The sequence below is a fragment of the Sinocyclocheilus anshuiensis genome, unplaced genomic scaffold (genome assembly GCF_001515605.1).
Source record: "Sinocyclocheilus anshuiensis isolate Anshui unplaced genomic scaffold, SAMN03320099.WGS_v1.1 scaffold888, whole genome shotgun sequence".
Classification (NCBI taxonomy): domain Eukaryota; kingdom Metazoa; phylum Chordata; class Actinopteri; order Cypriniformes; family Cyprinidae; genus Sinocyclocheilus; species Sinocyclocheilus anshuiensis.
In genome coordinates, this window is record NW_015549648.1 from 919,440 (window position 1) to 943,207 (window position 23,768).

Sequence of the window (23,768 nt, forward strand, 5' to 3'; positions counted from 1 at the left end):
ACACATATATATATATATATATATATATATACACATATACACATCTCCTATACCTAACATCAGAGGAAAGGGAAAAAAAATTGTGATCATGCATAATGGATGTCATATTGCTTTATCTAATCTGGAATTACTGTCACAACATTAACATCACACATACTGAATCATTTTAAACACTGATAAAGGCAAAGCAAAACAAATGACTTGTTTCTGTAGTGATTTAGAGCCTATTAGCTTACTGTGACTATACAGTTTATCATAAGATTACCATGACAATATGAGCTATTCATGTGTAATTTAGAAGTGAAAGATTGTGGAACGGCTCCTGCACTCACCCTGTTGGAAGGCCTGGATAACTGACGGTCTCCATTCGGATTGTACCATATTTCCTGATATTCAGAGGAGAACAGCTCCCTTGGAGAAGAACATACAAAAAAAAAATAAAAATCGTTCAGTTATACATTTAATCAGCACACAGCTGGTATATAACCAGAAAACTTCCATCACGTCCATAAAGGAATAACATAAACACTTCCAATGTGTTTCCATTCCTTCTCTAGGGTCACACACAAATCAGGATTTGATCCATATCAGATGTAGGTTATTCAAAGAGAAGAAACTGAAAGGACTTGCTGGTTTTATTTCAAAGGATTTCTACACAGAGTATGGGTGACAGTGTGAGTTCTCTTTCCTTTAATGTCCTTGAGCTCATTAAAGATTCATCTAAAGTGGCTGAATGCTTTGAGAATCAGAGATACTCGGTAAATGTGCTTACAGTCTGAGAACAGTCTGTTTATTGTACTTATATACTCTTCTTTCTCCTCAAAGGTTGAAACAAGACCACTAAGTGCTAAACTGGCCCTAAATATTTAATTTCCCCTAACAAGACAAACAATTTTCACAATGACTGGAAATAACACTCAGATCTTGTCTTATATATATACTTTGAAGACACAGTACTAATTATGATTATGACGATTTTCTTGTTCTGTACCCCCACATCTGAAATAAAAATTGACACCAGCAACAGATATGTCCATTTTAACATGATACTGGATATTATTTAGCAATATTATTAATATCCTTAAAGTCACTTTTTTAATATTGTCACAACAAAACGGCACACATTACACAACTATTTTATTTGGAAAAATTCATGAAATGAATGACGAGTAATTATTTTAATATGTATATTTTTTTATTCTGTTTTATTGGTTTAACAAGGCAAAATTAAATATTTTCCTTCTCAGGAAAGTAAAAATAGTAAATGGTAAGTGTAAAAATCTAATAATAATCAACATTTATTTACAACAAAGACAGACAGTTTACATGCCACATTGTTTGTACCACCTTGTTTTAACCTTTATTTAAAAAAAGAGAAATGATGCATTATGTAGTACACCAACAAAATAGGAACTGAAACAGACTACCACTAAAAGTACATTTGATGTGACAATTTGACTTGCTAATGAGTCTGTCTAAACCTAACCACACATTGTGGTCTCATTCGGTCTCTCACTCTCTCACACACAAACATATACATCTCAAGCATCTGTCCCTCTTTGTTTAAATTAGTTGGCCCAACAACACTTGCTGGACACAGTCCAGACCTACTGGGCCACAACCTCCATCACCCCCACGCAGGAACACCCACCAGGCAGCACAAGTCTGCAGGACCCTGGATATCTGCCAGGGAGAAAAACTGTCATGGACGCGAGTGCAAAGAGGCCCTCAGAGACATACCAGTCATACACCCTTCTGATATACACTGGGTCTTTAAAATAATGCCACAAGTAGAAATATGATCACACAGGGTCCTTTAAGGTCGTATAATCATATGTCACAGCATGAACTTGCATATTAACAGTTTAATTCCCCTAATGCTAATATGAAGGCAGTTCTGGATAGAAGCTATGTCAGTAGTGATTTGAACATTATCAGGTTTTTACAGTTACGTACAATTCAACTAGATTTTTTTCTTAAGAAACATCAGTACAAATTTTGCTGCCATGAGAGTTTGTTAGGGTGTTTTTTCTTACACTGGTCATGCATATATGTACACAATAAACACAAATTCATATAGTTTGTACCTGAATAAATAAAAACAATAGTTCATATAAAACAATAATAGTTTTTGAAGAACTTGACCCATATGTTTTCTCAACTTCACTTTTAAATAATGGTTGCATATATAGTTCTATATTAGTAATTTTGAGTATTAGTATATTACATTTGCTTTTTGACATAAAATACATTTTTACTATTACATATTTTTTATGTGTAAAACCATTACATTTGTTTGTCTCTCTAGTTTACCCTAATACATTGGTATGACTTGTCCTTTAAAATCTTTAAAAGTCAGCATGAAACGGAAGTTGCGATTGTCTTTTCTTCGCTACTGTGACGTATATCCGAGTGAAACGGCATCTGAAATGAGAGGGCGTCCTAAGAGTTATGTTGTTGTAATATCCTAATATCTTTTCCATGTTTAGGGGTAACATACTCCCTCATGACTGGTGTCAGTGCTATAAAGTGACGGATCAGCTTCAGCTTTTCCCCTGTCGTTTATCCCAGCGTTTACCCCTCACATCACTAGCTCCACCCTTGCGCCATAGCTCGTGACTGAAAGAGAAGATGAGTCGTTTTGAGGGGGAGGGGATGTTAACGTTTTTGATTAAAGATTACGAGGGCAAAATGAATAAAAAAAAAAATAATGAAGTGCACGGATAAATTATTTATAATAAACACTACATTATTTCATTAAAAAAATAAGAATTTTCCATTTTGATTTCATGGTGAATTTAAGCATATGCCCTAAATCACATGACTTTCTAGAAATGACAAGGCAACTCCATAAAGTATTAACCATAAATATTCCTCTCTTTTCTACATTTTAAATCATTGTAAATAACATGGCCACACTGACTGTTGTATCAATATATACAGAACATTAAAATATTTGTTACTTTTTTAAAATAAATTTTGATATATCTTTTGAAATTATTCCTGAATGTTAATCTTCTGCTACCATATTTTCCCTTCATAGCATTAGCTTTCATTCGTTTAAAATAATATTTGGTCAGTTTACAGAATATTTGGTCAGTATTATGATGTTATCCTAGTCTTAGCATGACCAGTGTGTTTTTCTGATAGACATTTTTTCCCTCGGTTAAGTCAAAAAAATAAAAAATATTTTTTTTTATCAACTAGGATTAACGTTGTGTTCACTTTGTGTGGTTTTTGAAGTCTCAACTTCCTGTACACTTGCATTATATGAACTCACAGAGATGGATTCTTTTTCTACAAATCTTTGTTTGTGTTTATCTGAAGAAAGAAAGCCATATACATCTGGGACAGGTAAGTAAGTGATAAGAGAATTTTCATTTTTGGCTGGAGTATGAGAGGAAACAGACCCAATTTTAATACTAACATACTAAATGATTGATATTTACGAAATAAATGCCTCTCCTGTTTGATTTTAACATAATATATGCAAACATATGCATAATACATGCAAGCATGAACTCCTTAGGCTTGAGAGCAAAGCTGACAGATATTCCACCAAATCAACAATAAGAATCAATACACTTATGCATGAAATTTTTCACCCTGTAATCAAATGCATTAGCACTGACATCTAATTAAGCATAGGAACTTAAGAGGGTGACATTTAATCAACAGTCTTCATTTTGAAAAGAAAAGTGTGCACTGACCACCTTTTTAACAGACAACAACAAACTGAGACAACATCTACTGGAGGCCCAGTCAGTTTTTGATGGACAAATAAAGGTGTATAATTTGCTATGTCCGAATTTTTCATTTGACAGCGAACACCAACAAGGTCATTCTGCTTCCAAATACAATCAAAGAGTGTGGAAAAGCACTCAAGACAAAATATGGGTTAGTAGGCCAAAAGGGTTCTTGAGTGTATCTAATACCCTCTCAAACAATGCACGCCTGTTGATCCAACCCTCTGCTGAGCAGTAAGAGGGAACTAAAACAAGGCTTGCACTTAATCTGCCACACTGCCGCCCAGTGACCCAAAATGTGATGCTATATTGAGCCCAGCCATAAACAGCCCCTGGGCCAACAAGAAGACTCATAAATGAACAATAAACTGACTCTGGCTGAGCATGATGCTATAGTCCCTTAGGCTCTGGAAAAACAGAGTGAGTGAGAAAGAGATAGGAGGAATGTTACTGACAGAAAGAAGAATGCTGCGCCTACCAGGTGGGCGATTAACAGAAATTTTAAGTGGCGCCCTGGCAGTTGTTTTAGCTACGCGATAACAAACACTTACAATAGACACCTATAAAACAAACGCTGGCAAAATTAGACCCTGTAGAGAGTTTGAGTGTGGTCCGAACTAACTAGACTAACTGTACAAGGAGCCCTCGAAAAACTGTTTTCTTAACTCGCTGATGGTCGTGACCGCCCATTAATATTTGGACATTAAATTTTATTTCCCATCTGTATTACAATTTTTTTTGTCTCTATTACAAAGGGCTTTATTTAGCATACTGTCTTTTTGTTGTGAAATCTTTATTTTTATAAAGTTAACATAAGAATACATTTTATATTGTTAGTAATATTTAAATATGAACACTAAGTGGACTCAAACCAACTTAGGGTTACTTGATTATTCATATTGTTTTCATATTCCATCCATTTTAGAAAAAAAAAAAACATGTCACAAAAAACGTGCGAGTATCAAAAATGATACATCAGGCTTTTAAGCAACGTTAATTTAACATCTCTCAAACAATATTATATTGCATTGCATTATGTTTTGCCCACACAATAAACACTACACAGCATCGATCATAAAACTAAGCATTTAAATATTATCTTAAGACATATTACTGAGTGAGAGTGACAACTGATATTTATATGCATTTTATGTAAGTGGTCTGCTGTTATAAAGATCTCACTGATATACAAGCTATCAGAAATTCATCTTAATTTTCGGCCTCATAAATATCAGAAACTGCACTAACTTGAATGTTTTTGATAATTTTAAGCCTCTGAATAAAATTGAGGTGTTTTTTCCTCAGAGTATATGAGCTCCATATTCTCCTATATCACACTATGTGAGCCAAAACAGCCTGATGTATCAAATATGATACTCAACAAAAACATATAAATGTCATTATTATCATCTTTATTATTATTTTCTAGATTTTGTCTAAAGGTTCAATAAACTGTTCGATTTGAGAATAATAAAGGCCCTTAGAAAAGTATAGTGTTCTGTAAACTCTTGGTCAAAATTGAACGGGATTGCATGCAAATTAGCTTTTTGTCAAATGCCTCAGCTCAAGTTTGCTGCAAATAAAATTTACATTTAAAATGATCATCTTAATCATCTTTCTTCCTCCCTCCCTCTGTATAATATAGAAAAGTAATATTCATATATTACAACACAGAGATGCAAAATGGATAGGAATGATTTTCGACCCACGGAGCACTAAAAGGGTTGGCACGGGACCAGACAGATGCAGTGATGAAGAGCTGTGTGTTTGAGACACGGTCGTCTGGCAGCAGCTGAAACAAAGAGCTCATTTCAGTATAGACGAGCTGCGTCTCAAGGGTCAGTGGGCCACATTTTCTCCTCATATCAAATGACATCATTCTAGAAGGAGGGCGAGGGAGGAGGGAGAGAGAAAGATGAAATGGGGACATCACAAACAGACAGAGAATGATTGGAAAGGGCGAAAAGAGGAGAGAGGACGGGCTGGAGGGGAGGATGATGTAATTGAGGGCATTGCCTTGGCCATCACTGTGATGGAGGGGCTTTTATTGCCCTTTGCAAGAGCGTATGCAAGCCTAAAAGCCTGTCTGAGCGATTTGCCCTCTAACTGACAGCCAGTCAGCCTCCCAGAGGGGTCAACTGAAAGTCAAACGAACCAATGCATGTTTCAGAAAATACACAAAAGCAACAGAATGCAGAACGCACACATTAAACTCAACATAAAATACGTATTGAACATATATATTTTCTTAACCCTATAAAGACTGCATCATATTTACTCATATATACAAATTTCTGAGGCAAAACTTTCTGTTGTCTGATTGATAGTTTATACTTTTTTTAGCAAGTAAAAGGCTTTTTAGTAAAATTTCAGGTAAAAGGTCATGGTACATGTGTATTTTTTTGCTGTGATATCCATACCGCTTTTTATGAAGTAAACCTAAGAATAACTTTTGTTAGTTCTATTTCGAGATGAACATTTACTAGCCTGAAATAACTTAGGTTTACTTCATTATCCATACATCATTAAAAAAAAAATAATGTTAAAATGTGAGTATATGATAGTTAATGAACATTAACTATGTGTCATCAGGATTTTGAGGAAGATTTATTAATGTTCATCTCTCAATCATCATTATATTGCATTTCATGATATGTTTTGTAAATGCCTGATGTATCAAATATGATACTCAACAAAAAAACACATATGCAAACCCTTTTCTTTAATATTTTGCCTAAAAGTTCAAAAAACTTGATTTTCCTGACTATTATTTCAAGCTTTACAGGGCTAATGCACATTCCTGGACTTATTGTGAATGATTTGTTGGTGCACAAATGTTAGTCTTTGTAATATTTAATCAAAAATGTCAATACTCCAACCGCCTGACTTTTTTACCTAACACCCATTTTTTACAATCCAATCAACTCCAGATGGTAAACCCAAGTCCTGCTCTAACTAATTTCTATTTGATTCCAAAATATGACGCACTATAAAAGCAAAATGGTTGTGAATGACATTTCAGGTTGACTTTAAATAAATAACCACTAGTGACCTAACAATCCCCTGATTATGTATCATTCTGATGTCACAAGCAAGCATTTAGACAGAAACTATTAGGGAGGACACCGAGACTAATGTATCCTCTTTGATCTGTCAGCCCTATGGAGAGAGAAAACAGACAGAAACACAAGAGGGATAGAGTGAAAGAAACTGTACTGGCAAGTCAGCAGACACAGTCTAAAGTCTGTCATGAATTATCCTAATGTATATGGGTGCAAAAGAGAACGAGGACTCTAGTTTGGGGTTCACTGCTACTTCGGAAAACTTGAGCCCTGAATAACATCTCTCGACTGACCTTCCAGTCATACTAGCCCAGACTTGCCACCCTCAGAAAAACTGAATCAGCAGTGCCCTGCCTGGATCTAAACCCAATCACCTCCTCTGGGTCCATGAGGGCAAACATTCATTAGAATAAAAGCCTGAATACTCCGCCAGCACACACACACACACACAAAAGCTTTTTCCTTCAGACTGTGATGGATCTATCCTGGATGACGGCCACTGACTACAGATGCCTGGAGATTCACAGCTGTTTTTTAATATTCTATGCATGAGCACTTTTAAATGGAGCAAATAAGACGTACGATTAAACAAGAAGGCAGAAAGCACAGAGATTCATACCAATGTTGCAGAAAATGTTTAACATTTACATCACTGACACAGCCAAACATTCCCCCGAATCAACTATACTGCAGCAACAAAATCCTAAAAAAGCTAAGAAACTTGTTAAGAAAGCATTATATATCAGAATTCTAACATGGATTGCACTTAATTATGGAGTGCATTTCGTATAAAATTTTAGCTGAAAGTGCTAAAAGTTAATGTGCATATAAATAAAAACAGTCAACCAAGCAAACTGGCTTTAGATGTTAAAGATTTATCCGTTCAGTATGTAATTGTGTATAAATGAGACCTCAGTTGCAGTTTAATGTGAGAGAAGCTGAAATTTCTGGTATAATTTCCTGCACTCAAAATCATCTGTCAAGAAACCTAATTAGCATGGATTGTTTTTCCCACTGAGTGACCCATGGGTGTAGATGGAGGTTAAAAGGCTAAACAGAGGGATACACACTAGTTCACAGGCTTTCAGAGGAATGATTCATAGTAAAACACACCAAAGACAGAAAAATATGTCTAATTAATGAGAAACTTGACCCCAGTTAGTATTAACCCGAGCATTTGTACAGAGATGGATATCTTTAAAACCATTTCCCTTGCTTTTATCTTGTCGCACAAATGATCAAATGATAAAATGATCCACAAGAGAAAATTAAACCCAGCTTGTATTAATATTCAGTGCTTGGATATGAATGCGGGAATGAGTGTAGTATAGCTAACACTGCACTGATTTCGCAACAACCTTAATTGATAAACAGTCCACATGAAAGAAAATCATACTACTCAAACCCTCGGCATACAAAAATAGCTCTGCAGAGACACCAAAACTAGAAATATATCATATCAGTGCTACTCAAATAAAGTGCTGCAAGCATGACGTATAACTTGGAAATTAGTTGCATTTTAAAGGGGTCCAATTATGCTTTTTCACTTTTTCAACTTTAGTTAGTCTGTAATGTTGCTGTTTGAGCATAAAAAAGATCTGCAAAGTTACAAAGTTCAAAGTCCACTTCAAAAGGATATATTTTATTTAACAGAAATCACTTTTCAAAAACTACAACGAATGACTCGTTTGGACTACAACGCATATTTTCCGGCATTTGTGATATCACAAATACAGACGAATGGGACGAGACATGGTTCAGCTGCACTAGAGAAGGCAACGAGTGTTATCACTATGTCAGAGACATGCTAGCTTTCCCAAGGCAGACAAACTTAGAGTGGTTACAATCATCAGGGTTTAAATCGCGCTCAAATTGATTTGATTTTGACGCAATATTTACATTGAAGCTCGCAGGCGGCTATGGTAAGGGGCATGATATTTCCCGACCAGGCGCCGAGTGTTGCCAATCACAACACACACTGGCCCAGCTAACCAATCACAGCACATTTCGTATTTCAGAAGGCGGGCCTTCATTTGATACAGGAAGTATTCGAGCCGTTCATGCCAGACTGGGGAGAGAGGTGTTGTAATAATGTAAAATATGTGAAAAATAATGTGTTTTTCGAACAACCTAGTATGAGAGCCTGTTCTAGTACACCCCCAAAACAAAATCAAGACTTTGTAAAAGAGCATAATAGGACCCCTTTAACATTTCAGGTTCCATTGTCCTTGTTGATGGGTTTTTGGTTAAATGTCTGAAATAAGGTCTGTGGTTAACACAAGCTCAAGATATTATGTTTTATTCTACAACATAAAATACATTATGAAAAACAACTTGTGATTTTTTAAAGCTTTTACTTGTCTTCAAAAAGACGGTTGCTCACAAGTGGCTAAATGGGTTTTAAACAAGGCCTATTCTCAACATAGCTGCTAACTATTTCTCAACAAATGCTCACATTTATGAAAATCCAGCATTTCCAGTTATTCTATATTTCTGCGGTACTTCACACACAACAGAACTGAAACAATACTTTGTATGGATATTATCTATTGATGCTGCTCTTCAAAACACTGCTGTTGGTCAGTCACCATGAATTCTTAACAGTTTGACATTGCATCAGATTGGAATCCAGTAACAACTTGTCTCTGTGAATTAGGATGTTACTCAATACTATGTGTAAAACATGACTAAATTCTTGCGAATTATCAACTACATCCTTCCTAAAAATAAGCTGACACAATGTAGTGCTCGTGAAACAGTGCTAATTATTTTCATCACACCAAAGAACATGTTTTATACAAAGTTGCATCTGTAACAAATGCCCACAGCAGGGTGTTGTCCCCTGGGCTTATCTCAGTCAGACACCATGGAGTCGTGCTCTGGATGGATCTTCAGTTGGTAGCCTATGGCTTTTCCATCTGCTCTGATTTTCAGATAGTATTTATTTATTTATTTAGTCATTTAGCAGATAGTACCTTTTCTAATGTGACACCACTTGCACCACAGAGTTGCACCACAGCCGTTCACAAGTTCTTACTTAAATTTTGAAGTGACGTGACATGTGGCCAAGTATGGTGACCCATACTCGGAATTAGTGCTCTGCATTTATCCCATCCAAAGTGCACACACACAGCAGTGAACACACACACCGTGAACACATACCCAGAGCAGTGGGCAGCCATTTTTTGCTGCGGCGCCCGGGGAGCTAAATGGAACATATAGTCCACACTAAAGGCTTAGTAACTACTAGCTAGTGTCAGTAGTGTGTAACTAACTGTACTTTATTTGGTTTCACAATTTGTACTTGAGGCAGAATGTACACTATAAACATAAAGGTTCCAAAAGGGATGCCATAGAAGTACCAAGAATAAAGACATTTCGGTCATACTTTATTTCAAGGTCCAATTCTTGCCATTAACAAACCATTAATTACAATTTTTTAAACAATAAACTTCTAGTTTGCTGCATATTATTAGTAAGGTAGTTTTTAAGTTTAGGTATTGGGTAGGATTAAGGGATGTAGAATATTGTCATCTTTTGAAGTCCTGTCACTAGCCTTTTAATGCCAAGGATACATCTCAGAAATAATTGCCCTGATTTATTCTGTTGTAAACTTGTTATCATGTCCACTAATTAACTTACTCCCTAATGGCAATGCATTCCAGGGGGAGAAGTAAACCATGTGATGTGCTCAGCTTCCTGTGTCCTGGAGCAGGCGTATCAAATGTCATTTCCATATGGTTTAATACTCATGCTGTGCAAACGCACTCCATCAACACATGCACATCTGCTTGTGCCAAAATTAAAAGGGAAACCACATAGATGTGTATTTTTGGCACAACGCTATGAACAGCACTTCATTGCGAATATATCACGACACCTCCAGTTGGTAAGTGATATGTGGCTACAGTGGAGTAAAGCGGGACAGTGAATGGAGATGCTTATACGACTACACGCACAAACTCACTCATTTCTCTGGAGCTGTAGAATCAGATCTTCTCCCGCAGTAATTTTGACCTCTGCCTCAGATGGATGCTGGGAAGGTAAATCAATCAGGTTAGAATAGAATTACCCAGTAAATTCCATTATGCAAAAATGGTGGTAGATAGGCTACATGATAATGTAAAAAAGAAAAAAGAAAAAGTGGGGTCCAAAAACATGAGAGCATACTGAGAGAAGAAGAATATACTGTGTGTATATGTGTATATATATATATATATATACACTGAGAAAAACGAAATTAAGCAAATTTAAACTAAATATATGCTAAAAACAGGTTCTTAAGAATATTCTAATATTAATAATTCTAAGTCACTTATCACATTTATTTAATCATTTACTTATGTAACTTTGTTAAACTGATTAGTTGAATTTTGGTTTACTAAAGGTCAAATGTTTCTTTTTTTCTATAAACACAAGATGATTTTTCGATTATTTTAAATCATTCTGGATAACATACACAAATGAGTTCATGACAATATACCAAGATTTTTGAAAACATTTTTAGTTCAACTTTTCACTGAAATTGTTATTCTGAAATATAATGTATTGAATTAGAAAATTAAAAAGTTTGATTCACAAGCCATCTTACGACAAATTAAGCCTGCAAATGTGTAGTTTGACAATATAAAGCACAATGAACCCCTGATGCACTATACTAGAATGATTCTCATTCTCAAAACAACTACTTAGAGTCAGCATTACCTTAGAGCCCTCATGAGATCTTTTGTATCTGGCTGGGCTGATCCACTTTGGATAAGTGATAAAGTGCTCCGGGTTGTCATGGATGCGAGATGAGTCTCTATGCCAACGTTGATCTAATAGTGCAAAAAATCAATCACGTTACCAATAAATAATCAATCTGACAAAATTTGTAGCCAGAGTTCCAGCGCTCAGCATCTTCTATTCCACGAAGACTTCCACGAAACACAACAATGAGCACCCGGTATTATTGCACAATAACTATATATAATAACACTCACCCGTATGTATGTCCTCGCCATGTGCAGCGCATCTTAAAGAGAGATGTAAACAACAACAACATAACAATAAAAATAATCGGAACTGCACTGCGCCCGCGACCATGCAGCGATTCAAATGCACGCCCTGAAGCATCATAAAATGTAAAAATAAAAAAATGCACGAAATAAACGAGCCGTGCACGATGAATTATCATCGATTATGAACAGCATTCATAATGAACAGCCAGCACCGATGTGTGCCTGCAGAGACCAAACAGAGGCAGTGAGAGGAGCGCATGATCTTACAGCTCTCTATCACCCTGACACAAGTACCTCCCCTAGCCTGCCTCCACCATTCATAAAAACATCTATCTATCTATCTACAGTGGTGTGAAAAAGTGTTGGCCCCCTTCCTGATTTCTTGTTTTTTTGCATGTTTGTCACACTTTAATGTTTCAGATCATCAAACAAATTTCTATCTATCTATCTATCTATCCATCCTGAACTAGTAGACGTCCTCAGTCTTCAATGGCATGTACAGTTGTTACAGTCACAACATGCTGTTATACAGTACTTACTGTTATAATTTAAGCACAAAATGAGGTCAGGGATACCCAATATAACCTTATATGAAATAAAATACTCCTCGACACCAAAATAAACTAGCACAGAGTGAAGTGTAATTCATTAAAACTAAAAGAAACAGAGATTTCCATCAGCAGCCTGCATACTGGGTGAGCTATAATAGCCTACTGACCTTTGCTTAAATATTAGTGGTAAAAATATCAAGTTCATGCTTGGTCTTGAAAGGCACTTACAGTTGTTACAGTGACGGCGTACATTCGCTGTTATAATTTAAGCACGAAACGAGGTCAGGGATACCATATTACACACTACACACAACATTGTGTGTAATAATATACACCTTGGCTTCAAAACAGCTAGCACAGAGAGTAGTGTAGAGGGGAGATGTTGGTGCTTGCGGTGATTCATTAAAACTAGAAGCATAGATAAGAGGAGAGAGAGATTTTGTGATCAGACTACATGCTGTGTGAGCAATAATTCTGTGACGTCATATATATATATATATATACAGGGCTCCAGACTAACATTTGAGAGCAGTGGCACCAGCGCCACTAAGTTCTACAGATGGTGGCGCCAGGACACTAAGCTTGAGTTAAGATGCATACAAAATTTACTTTTATCAACAGTAACAGGTGCAAAATCTAATTTTTATATAGAAATTTTATATATTCCACTCTTATTAAATGTACCATTATTCTTCTAGTATATGGAACTGACCAACTTCAGTGATTAATTTATGTGATTTAGTAGAAAGTTGAAGAAAAGTTTGCTTTTCAAGGGACTTTGTGACTTTTCTTAAAAAGTGTAAAATTATGACAAAATCTGATTTCTTGATCATTTGAAGATGCTGTCTACTGGTTATAATTGTGATTTGATGTATTTTTTTTTTATTTTACATAAGTGTTTGTTTACCACAAAGTATATTTTGGTCATCCCATTAAAAATAACATTTGCGTCGCGGTGCGAGCTGATAAACGGTCTGCGCTGCGCAGCTGAAACGTAGCGCGGTTTAGTTTTGCTTTCGTTTGCCGTTTAATGTTTCTCAAATGCAACAGAAATGGCAGTGCTTATGAGTTGAACAACGCAGTGGTCGCGCCAGTGCGACCGCACACAACAATTAGTCGCACCGGCAGAAAAAATGGTCGCAGTCTGGAGCCCTGATATATAGTTTTTTGTTTTTTTTGGTAATCAACATTATACCACAAATGCTGTGGATTGAGCTCAACTTGAACAGCTCTTTAAACAATGCACAATTTTATGTGCTTTTATGGAATTATAAGATTCACATTTATTTTAAATATTCAAATTTGCTTTTGGCCATGACAGATGATGTACTGAAATTAAGACTTAAGAGTGTATTATGCTCTGTAAGCCCTCTAAAGTTGACCGATAACAGTCTTAGCATAAGGATATCAGGAAAAATACGAGTTATTTAATATGTTTAACTTAAATCATGCTGTTAGTTCAGAATATGTGTGAGGCGTAACCGGATAGCTGTCATCCAGAAATCGCATCGTCATGAATTAAATGTTAATTTTCATGTCTCGGGAAGAGCTTCAACGAGTGTTTATCTTAAAACGCGTTGTATTTTTAAATATTTAACATTACACTGTTTACAAAATATTATTCTTTAACCGGAAGTATGTGGTGTCAAAACTCACATGTGCGTAAGCGGTCATTGTATTGGTACGTTTCTTATAGAGTCCCTCAAAATACAGTTCTGAAAATGTTGTTCCGCCACACAGTTTACTAAACATCAGCCGCTTAAGAATATTTAAAAGCGTAATGGCTTGCATCTGACACAAATCAAACATTTCTGTCAGCAATGTTTTTAATAGAACGAGATGTTTCATTGGTAATTTTGAAGAGAGTTAAAAGATCATGCAAAGAAAATTAAGACAAAGTGAAGCTGGTCAGTCTTACATTTGTTTGGCCAAGTGTTAATTTTATTAGCAAAAAAAAAAAAGGTAAAGTTATAAATGGTCTTCCCACAGCTTGTCATCTGTCATCGTGTCACATTTCCATTTTTGTTAGATTTTTAAAAACATATTTAGAAAAATAAGCTGTAACTCCAAAACTTCACTCCTAAAACATTGCACTCAGAGCAGTTCCTACAGAAATAAAGGAAGACATTTATATTATAGAAAGAAACATGTTAAAGAAAGACAGGACAGTATCATGAAACCAACTGACTTAGTAGAAAATCAAAGCACTATTCATTCAAAGTCACCCAGATATGATAAAACTGACACATTAGCCTACTTGCTTTTAGTACTAATATTTTTAATTTTAACATGTGGTAGGTGTTCACACATCTACTGTTTATAGGTATACTGATCACATCCTCTGGATGAGCATAGCAAACAACACTCTTAAACAAAAACGAAGTGAGATATCATAAGGTCCTCCACCTCAGCAGCGGCCGTCTTTCACAATCAAAATGTCTGCATTAGTGTGCCTAAAAAACAAACACCCTTTCAGTGATTCAAAATCCCAGCATCCGTACCATAACTCTTACTAACTAACAACAAAATCCATACAGTAATGCTGTTATCCCACACAAACAGAAGCAAATGAATGGACTCACATTCTCTGCACACACAGGGTGCATTCATTGACGTATGTGATGCCATCATTACCACATACGGGAGAGTAGTTGAGAGGGCATGCTTGACTGACGCTCAAACCTCCACATGCAGGCTGTCAGATTAAAAACACATACACAATTCATAGTTATGCATCATAAATCATCTTCTAATAGGTGTTTGTTCTGAGTTTTAGTGCATAAATGGACTTACCCTGCGGTAGAGTCTTGATTTATCCTCTGCACCTGAAAAGAAATGTGTACTGTCAGATTAATCTCATTGCAATAATTCTGTAGTTAATTGCAAATGGCACACATCAATGATTAAAATAATAAAATAATAAGAGTGCTTTTTAAAAATTCCAATGGGAGTGACTTACCCACAGAGAGGATGAGGACCAGGCTCATCAGAACCACTGCTGTTCCAGTCATGATACTTAAATGAAGGAACTCTGGATTTTAAAAGGGTAATCTGTATTTGTAAATTCAGGCAGAGAGCTTTTACTTAGCAACTGATGACTTCCAGCTCGTTTATGAGTGTTGTACTGTTGATGACCGGCAACATATAGGTTGAAAGTGAGGAGGAGGAGGAGAGGTGCTGATATTTTGACGGCTCTCCGCCCCACCTACCCACCGTCAACAACACTGAGAACAGAGCCTCTCTATTGTCTCTCTCTTCATTACGGGATAAACATTCCAGTCTGTCCAAAAATTGCTGAGCACAATCCAAAATGCATTGGTCTGTATAATATCCCTCAAAACAGGTCTGGCTGGGAGGTGTGTCCCTGTTTATTGGCCCCAAAGTGAAATAAATGGAATTCCACTAAACATGGAATGCAGTTAACAATAATTATGTAATGTAATATTTCACTACATAATTTAGCAGGGAATTTTGGATTGATAAACACTTTGAACTTAAAAATGTATAAGTGTAGCAAAAGAGAACATCCTCTTGAAAATGTCTGAAATTAATATAATTTTGAATTCTTATGAAAAGTGCAAAATGGAACTCCCGATTTTAACAATTATATAGTGTTATAGAGGTGGAGTGAAAATATTGCACAAAACAAAACAAAAATTCTGGCAAATTGAACCAAAAATAAATCAAGTAATTAAAGCGACAAATAAAAGTTTAAAGGTACTATATTCTACTTGATGTTTTTAACTACAAAAATCCCCCCATACAGGCTATATTTGAATAATTGAAATAATAAACTGAAGAAATAGTAAATTGACGAAAGAAATGCATACATGTTTGGAATGGTGAGTAAATTATGACAGAATTGTTGTTTTTGGTGGACAGTCCCTTTAATAACTTAAATTAACTTTAATAACTTAAAAAAAAAAATCACAAAGTCATCGTATTGATACTTTTATGGATTTTTAATGTGTGTTTGGGAGTTTTACAGCTGTAAATTCAACATTTCTTTGTGTGTGTGTGTGTGTGTGTGTGTGTGTGTTCTGCAAAAAAATAAATAAAAAATCAGCATATTGTGAGGGTGAATAAATATACACACAAAAATATACAGAAGAGACTTCTTTTTTAAAAACATTTCTAGCATTTTTAGGGCAAACTGTTTCCTTAATGTGCAAAGGATTAGTATTTGTTTATGTCATACATCTAGGTTGACAACCTGTATCTAATCCTTATGTACAATGTTTTTTAAATAAATGTAATACGTTAAAGGCTGATAATAATAATAATAATACATTAAAAACAGCCCACTTAAAAATGTACATATTGCACAAGAGCTGATTGTTTTATGCAGCGAATTTGAACGGTACTTATCGGCTTCCGTACTGACGAGTGAACTTCGTTCAGTACTGCACGTCTCATCTGGCTTGTCAATCACGCTGCAGGTACAGTTCAGATCCAAACTGATAAAATGATACAATTACGCGCTATTTTCCGGAACGCGTCACGTCACGTAGAACAGCGTCTGTCTGTGAAAAGCCGACCTACGGTGAGTTTAATCATAGTTTTACACTTTGGGAAAGAGCTCACATTCAACAGTTTAAGTTTTCTTTACAGAACAATTGGATGATACTGAACCTGTGTGACTTTTTAATGGCACTGAATTAAAAGACAAACGCTAGTTTTTTTGGAGGTGTGTCAGAGGACGCCCCAACATTGTCAGTCATATGATCATGTAACTCCATTGTTACATTGTTTGTTAAGACCTTGGCCGTGTCAGGAGTTACAAAAGCATGAAATCATTGCAAAAGTGTTTAATAGGCACAATGTGTTTTTCATGCATATATTAATTATATAGTGAGGTCCATATGTTTGAGACCACTGGTAAAATTGCTTATATTTTACATTCTACTGCAAAAATGAATAACAAATTATATTATGAGCATTACAGTTTCCGTGAAAAGTTTAAATGTCTTAATATGACTCTTTATGACAGCAGCAGCTGAGCTGCATAAACTCCAAACATTTGTAAAAACCTGATGACCGTGTTCAGCGGCATGATTTGAGAAAGACCCAAAGAGCATCTTGTGAAAATTAAGAAAATCTGAACTTTTGTGCATAGGAGTTCACAAGGCTTTGCTTATTTGATTAGTGACTTAAATAGTGCAAAAACATAATGTCTTTCTTCTTACATTTCCATCTTTAAAGGTCCAAAAGAAAAGTAATTCCCAATGCGGTCTGAGACCTTTTGACCTTTCTATATTTATACACAGTGTGTTTAGCTGTTCGGTTTTTAAATATAGGGTTGTCTCGTTTTAAAAATGCTGTATATCGTATATACAGGATTTGGGACATAATTTCCAGACCTTTGTACTTCAGTGGGAATTGGCTGATCTAAGCCTGTAGTAGAATGTAAACATTTGAACAGTTTATCTTAAACATCACATGTTAGTTTCAAGGTTTTTAAAATCCACTCAATGTTTAGGATGGGGGCTGTGCCTTAAAAAAATCTTAGGAAATTGAAAGAAACAGAAGCAGAAGTCTGGAGCTGCCATTTATTTGAGTCAGTTTTATGTGATCTCATGGTTCATATAGATTCAGACAAGTGTAGTTGAACAGTTCCAATAATGACCACATGGTGACACTAGCAGTTTGTTTTCCATTTCCCAAGCAGCCAAGGGCATGGATCTCCACCGGACCTCAGCAGCAGCATGGGACTTTCTATGAGTTCCGCACCTATTACATCCAGCCGCATCTCAACGCTGCCTTCCTCAAACTGACCAATGAGAAGATCCACCTGCGGACAGCCCACTCAGAGCTCATTGGATACTGGAGTGTGGAATATGGAGGTCTCAATCAGGTTTTCCACATCTGGAAGTATGGTGAGAATGACTGAAACGTCTAATCTATGCTTTTAAAACTTTCTAGGATTCATCAATACATAAAATGCAACAAAACATCAAAATTTCTGACCTAGGGAGCCTGACTCTTTAATTCTAGGGGTTGGCAGGTGTCCCACATTAGCTGAGGCGTCCTGCTTCATTACCACTTATTTAAAACACTTGTGTTGTGCTGGCAATTTTTTACCTGGTCAAAAATGACTAGCCTTTTAAAAACTCAATGTAAATCCCTCATTATGCTATATTATTATCACCAAATCTTGGATTCAATTTTTTGTCAACTTGCTTTCTCATAGGTCTCATTGATCTGAGCTTATGCACCCCAGTTTTTGAGTGAATAATGCCAAAATGAACCACAATGCTTTTTTTCACTCAGAAACTGAGCTCAGATCAATGAGGCCTACAATTGATCATTTCCAGGAAGTAAAACAAAATATGTACTAATTGAAAGAAAACAATTTGATTAAAAATTTACAAGCATTTTTTTGTAGTCTGGACTTTTTGACTAGGAACACCACAAGTGTTCAAGATGAAAAAAAAAGAAAACGTACAAAAATTATCTTTTTTGGTAAACTAGCATTTTCAGGAAAAATAAAATCCTCTCCAGGTCAAAATGACTGTAACACAAATGAGGGATAACAATTTTAAACATTCTTACAGTTAATGCAGTAAACAAGTAATCTTACTAAGATATTATTTGTATTTTATTTAAAATGTCTAAAAGCACAATGCAGCTCACATGCTACTCCATAAGAAACACTTCTTTCTGTCTTTGCTTTAATGGTGTTTAGATAGCTATGCTCAGCGGGCATCAGTGCGGGCAGCCCTGGCTCAAGACCCCAACTGGATTGAGCAGTACATCTCTAAAGCGATGCCCATGCTGAGCTCTCAGGATAATGAGGTGACGTACCTCGTACCCTGGAGCAAAGTTCAGAAGCCACCCAAAGATGGAGGTGAGAACTATGTGCATTAACATTCATGCATTGATTTTCAAAGGGGCACCAATGCATGCTCACATGGTACTATAGGTGATATAAACATAAGAAAAAAAAATTTAATTAACAATTGATTAATTAATCAGTAACTTATTGATTGATCATAATGACTGTTTTCAAAGAGGTTTCCCGAATAGTCCCCTTTCTGTCATTATAATTGTGCATAAAAGTTAATAAATTGTTAACAAAACAAAGTTAGACAGATTTCAAATGTTCTAGGCCAGTGATGGGCAAACTTGGCCCTTCCAGGCCACTTTCCTACAGAGATTTGATCCAACCCTGATAAAACTCACCTGCCTGTCGCCTTCTAGTAGTCTTGAAGACAATGATTAGCTGGTTCAGGTGTGTTTGATTAGGGTTAGAGCTAAACTCCGAAGGAAAGTGGCCTGGAAGGGCCAAGTGTGCCCACCCCTGCTCTAGGCAAACTGATCTAATTGGTTTTTTTTGAAAAATGTTGTTTATTTGTAGGGGTTTTCGAGCTGGCCACCTTCCAGATGAAGCCAGGCGGTCCTGCGGTGTGGGGCAAGGCGTTTCAGGCAGCAGTAGGCACCCACACAGGGTCAGGATACGCCCACGCAGTTGGGGTTTTTCACTCTGAATTTGGACCGCTCAATCAAGGTGAGTGTAGACAAGAATATATGCAAAATCATATTTTTAATAGTTACAAACTGTAATTTAAATATACACTAGTGTCCAAAAGTTTGGGGTTAGTAGGTTTTTTTTTTTTTTTTGGGAAAGGTGTGAAGTAGACAACAGTACAGACATTCATAATGTTAAAAAAATAATAATTCTATTCATAAAAGAATCCTGAAATAAATGCTATATCAGTTCATAGTGAATCATAATTCAGCATTAACATCACAGGAATAAATGACATTTTAAAATATAAAACAATTTAATAGTAATGATGTTTCTCAATATTACTGCATTTTTGATCAAATAAATACAGCCTTGGTGAGCTTTTTTTAAATATATATATTCTGTTATTTCCATGCACAGTGCATGTTTTATGGTGGTATGAGAGCGCAGACCAGCGGGCAGCGATACGCCATACATCTCATGAAGACGCCAGAGTGGTGGCGGCAGGTCAATCTTAAATATAACTCATTACACAGGACATTATCATACCATTATTATCAGAGCATTCTGGGAATTTTTGTCTTGGAAAAATAATCTATTTATGTTTTACTGTTTGTATTTTTTTTTTTGCAGTAAGGGAGAGTGCAGCGTACCTGTTATCACAGAAGAGCAAACTCATGTTCCCCTGTGCTTTCTCACCAATCAAATAAAATGGCTTCATGGTTTGACTCCAAACTCAGGCAAATGTAGAGGAAAATGTAATGTAAGATAAGTGAACTGATAAACAGATTTAATTCCAGCAAGTTTTTGCTGATGGTCAAATAATGATTGTGAATCAAAATAATCCTTTGCATCACAGTAAGACTTCCACCCTCAAACTACTGCTGATACTCACCGTCAGCATTTCGCAACGTCATTCTTTTTCTAAATAAATGCTTACGTGTCAAAATCCAAAATGTCAAAATTTGCATTTTTGCATGAATAAGATGATGTAGTGTAGCTTCTTTTGGTTACATTTTAAGCAGATTGACACTGAAAATAAATCATACGTTGAATTTCCCAATATGACGTCACAGATCAAACAGTGTTAGGGTTGTAGAATTGTCATTTTTATTGTCTAAATACAGTAAGTGTACAAAGCGAGTAACAGACAATCCACAGCCATAAATTTGAAATGTAAACAGGTATTAAATGAGGAACATCACTGTGGTACTAAAACTTTTTTTCCTTTTAGGCTTTTTTTTTTGTTCTATTGTTTTGGTTGAACCCAAACCAAAACTAAACCGTAAATGAAAAACAGCAAAAACATTGTCTGTGGAGAATCCAGTGCAAAAAGATTAACACATTTTGACATTAAATTAAATTTCAATTAACACAGCAAGTAAAGTGCTTGGTTGAAAGGCGGACAACGCTGTCACCAATCCCAATGAGATCCAAAATACTGATTTAACAATCCAAACTCAATGTATGGACAGATCACACTTACTCTACTGAACCGCTATGTAATACAGCTGGAATCAGTGTTGTGTTTGTGGATTTCTGTATTTAATGGTCCAGGGATCCAATGAAGGGCACACCAGATGCCCTTATACGAAAGAAGGCACATAAATGGTATGTTTTAAATGATTTCCTTCTAAGTTATTCATGCGAGGTATTTGTTACATATTGTAACCGTAAAGCTTACTTGTATAAACTTTCTTTTATTATTTAAAAAAAAAAAAAAAAAACTACAAAATCAATCACTTGTTTTGCCCATGCACAAAGGCATGTATAAAGATAACATGAGGCACTCTTGGATAGAACAGCCTATAAAATAATGCCCCTTCTGACTTTTTAAAACATCTAAAACAATTGCTTGTTTATAAATAAAGACATATCAAGGACAAAATCAGTTTAACACGGTACAATTTTCAGTTTTGCAGTTCAGCCCTTGGCCACGCAAACGATTCTGATTCTTCAGCATGTGATTCCCCAGTCTTCTAGTCTTAAGAAAATAAAATACAAAGACACTGACCCTGAATTATAGATCACTGGCATTTTCCATCGAGCCGATTATCTTGCACGATGAAAATCTATCAATATCGACGACTGCGCAAAATAGAGTCTGTGCAGTCCGGCTACACCAGAAATTATGTGACTAACATGGTTCGGATTCAGACATGCTAGAAACACGAGAGAAGTCTTTTTCATTTCTTTTGCATTGACTTGCATTGAGTGTGTCAGCTGCAGTATCTGCCTCTCTGCTGACCGGTGAAGACGTTTATCTTCAGACAGAGGTCAGAACGGCAGACCGCAGCTCAAAGGCCACAGAAACATTGTGAAATATGTGGAATCCACTGGCTCCAGTTAGCATGTAGTGTAAAGGGAGACTCCGGCTCACACAAAGCTTTCTGTTGGCTTCTCCATGTTCTCTTTAGCAGGCAGAGGGCTCAGGAGGGCCATGTTGACCGCTGTCTCTTTACGACGAATGGAGCTGTCTGAGGGGTCGTCACTTTGGTCTTTGGCAAAGTTAACAAATACCTGATGATTAGGAAGAAGAGTATTTAGTAATCACAGCAAGACAAAAAAAACCCATAATAAATATAATTATATACTAAATACTCTACTAGTTTATGAGATTTAAAGACAGAAATTAATATAAAACATGAAATAAAACTTGACGCCCTATGTAGTTTTTAAATAATACCTGTGTAAGTTATTGTAAAGAAAAAGTTTATTTTCCATATTTTAAATCAAAATGTAAAACTATCTCACTTTTCTGCTGAAAAAGTAATTTTATCCAATCATCACCTACATTATTTACTGCCAAACATTCACTTTTCACATTATGGGAGTTAAATGTGTTGTGAATCAGTGTTATTTTATTATCATTGAGATAATATTACAGTTTTTATTAATATTTTGAATCAGTTTTTTGGGGGGGAATTTTAATTGGCTATAATTTTTATGGTTTTGTTGTGCTTTTGCCATTTTTAGTAGTACACACACACACACACACACACACACACACACATATATATATTTAATAACATTTTTGTTTTAGTTATTGTAGTACATCAAGTTACACTTAAATTAACTTAACTTAAATTAAATTAACATGAAAAATGCTGCCTTGGCAATTAGCTAAAATAAATATATTTTTTAAAATTGCATTTTATTTCAGTTAGCGTTTATTTTATTTTAAGTAATGCAAAGGTTTTTAATGGCTTTAGTTTAAGTTAACTATAATAACCTTGTTGTGATACCATTTTTTTGTTGTCTTTATTGAATATTAATCATGTGCCATGTCCCAAAAGGATAGTCCACCCAGAAATAAATATTCTGTCATCATTTACTTTTCTCTCATGCCATTCCAAACCTGTATGACATTCTTTCTACTGTGAAACACAAAATGAGATATTTTGAAGAATGTTGGTAACTAAACAGTATGGACAAAATGCTATGAAAATCAATGGGATCCGAAACGGTTTGGTTACTAACATTCTTCACAATATATTCTTTTGTGTTCAGCAGAAGAAAGAAAGTCATACAGGTTTGGAATGACATGAGAGATAGTAAATGATGACTATCCTTTTAACAGCTGACTGTTGTTTAACTTCCTCTTGTCCCCAGTACATAAACCCTAATCAGAAATGTGCCAGTGATATTTTAGGGTTGGAAATGCCCCCTCACCTGGTCCAGAGTGGTTTGGGACACAGAGTAGTCCTCTATCCTGAGAAACTCTTTGTTCTTAGCGAGGATGCTGAAGATGTGAGCGAGGGAGGTGAGGGAGGAGGGAAGCTGGTATTGCAGCATGTTTCTGTGTTTTTCTTTCAGGGTGCTTCCTGGCAGCTCGCTCTCAATGAACTTCTTCACCGGCTGCAGGTCAGGATCCGGCCCAGCAACCCTCAGAATGATGGTGTACCCATCGCCAAATCTGCAGCAAGAGGAGCAAGTGATGT

The 23,768-nt window shown here is 35.9% G+C and overlaps 4 protein-coding genes across 7 annotated transcripts in view; 1 reads left to right on the forward strand and 3 right to left on the reverse strand.

The window, feature by feature from the left end:
- The window catches only part of LOC107660185 (disintegrin and metalloproteinase domain-containing protein 19-like), a 31,065-nt gene extending 18,955 nt beyond the window's left edge, over positions 1-12,110 (reverse strand). The window contains exons 1-4 of the mRNA XM_016449434.1: positions 11,791-12,110; positions 11,513-11,625; positions 10,776-10,843; positions 333-411 (exon numbers count right to left, since the gene is read on the reverse strand). Of these exons, the coding sequence (XP_016304920.1) occupies positions 333-411; positions 10,776-10,843; positions 11,513-11,625; positions 11,791-11,926 (396 nt within the window). The 5' untranslated portion in view covers positions 11,927-12,110. The remainder of the gene's footprint in view (positions 1-332; positions 412-10,775; positions 10,844-11,512; positions 11,626-11,790) is intronic.
- A 1,377-nt stretch (positions 12,111-13,487) lies between these two features.
- LOC107660203 (probable pancreatic secretory proteinase inhibitor) lies at positions 13,488-15,534 on the reverse strand. 2 transcript variants are annotated; one of them, XM_016449459.1, is made up of 5 exons: positions 15,319-15,534; positions 15,153-15,184; positions 14,942-15,054; positions 14,766-14,812; positions 13,488-14,465 (listed from the first exon to the last, which is right to left on the reverse strand). In XM_016449459.1, exons 1-4 carry the CDS (start codon positions 15,368-15,370, stop codon positions 14,767-14,769), a joined length of 243 nt encoding a protein of 80 aa, XP_016304945.1. In that variant the 5' UTR covers positions 15,371-15,534; the 3' UTR covers positions 13,488-14,465; position 14,766. The 2 variants fall into 2 exon arrangements, with proteins under 2 accessions (XP_016304945.1, XP_016304944.1); XM_016449458.1 differs by lacking the exon at positions 13,488-14,465 and having other exon boundaries at positions 14,642-14,812; positions 15,319-15,533.
- A 1,182-nt stretch (positions 15,535-16,716) lies between these two features.
- Positions 16,717-21,554, forward strand: nipsnap3a (nipsnap homolog 3A (C. elegans)). Of its 2 annotated transcripts, none has more exons than XM_016449437.1 (6): positions 16,717-16,902; positions 18,025-18,235; positions 19,045-19,206; positions 19,717-19,866; positions 20,248-20,334; positions 20,461-21,554. In XM_016449437.1, exons 1-6 carry the CDS (start codon positions 16,825-16,827, stop codon positions 20,535-20,537), a joined length of 765 nt encoding a protein of 254 aa, XP_016304923.1. In that variant the 5' UTR covers positions 16,717-16,824; the 3' UTR covers positions 20,538-21,554. The 2 variants fall into 2 exon arrangements, with proteins under 2 accessions (XP_016304923.1, XP_016304924.1); XM_016449438.1 differs by having other exon boundaries at positions 18,028-18,235.
- LOC107660187 (ATP-binding cassette sub-family A member 1-like) overlaps positions 21,547-23,768 on the reverse strand; it is a 35,131-nt gene continuing 32,909 nt past the window's right edge. For both annotated transcript variants that reach the window (XM_016449435.1, XM_016449436.1), the window contains one exon: positions 21,547-22,347. In XM_016449435.1, the coding sequence (XP_016304921.1) occupies positions 22,204-22,347 (144 nt within the window). In that variant the 3' untranslated portion in view covers positions 21,547-22,203. The remainder of the gene's footprint in view (positions 22,348-23,768) is intronic.

Coding starts and splice junctions, on each gene's coding strand:
- LOC107660203 (XM_016449459.1), bottom strand. CDS start 15,370: ATGACTGGAACAGCAGTGGTTCTGATGAGCCTGGTCCTCATCCTCTCT. Junction 15,055..15,152: donor AATCAAGACTCTACCGCAGG/GTAAGTCCATTT, acceptor TTAATCTGACAG/CCTGCATGTGGAGGTTTGAG. Junction 14,813..14,941: donor ACCCTGTGTGTGCAGAGAAT/GTGAGTCCATTC, acceptor TTTGTTTTTTAG/GCACACTAATGCAGACATTT.
- nipsnap3a (XM_016449437.1), top strand. CDS start 16,825: ATGATACAATTACGCGCTATTTTCCGGAACGCGTCACGTCACGTAGAA. Junction 16,903..18,024: donor CTGTGAAAAGCCGACCTACG/GTGAGTTTAATC, acceptor CCATTTCCCAAG/CAGCCAAGGGCATGGATCTC. Junction 18,236..19,044: donor TTTCCACATCTGGAAGTATG/GTGAGAATGACT, acceptor AATGGTGTTTAG/ATAGCTATGCTCAGCGGGCA.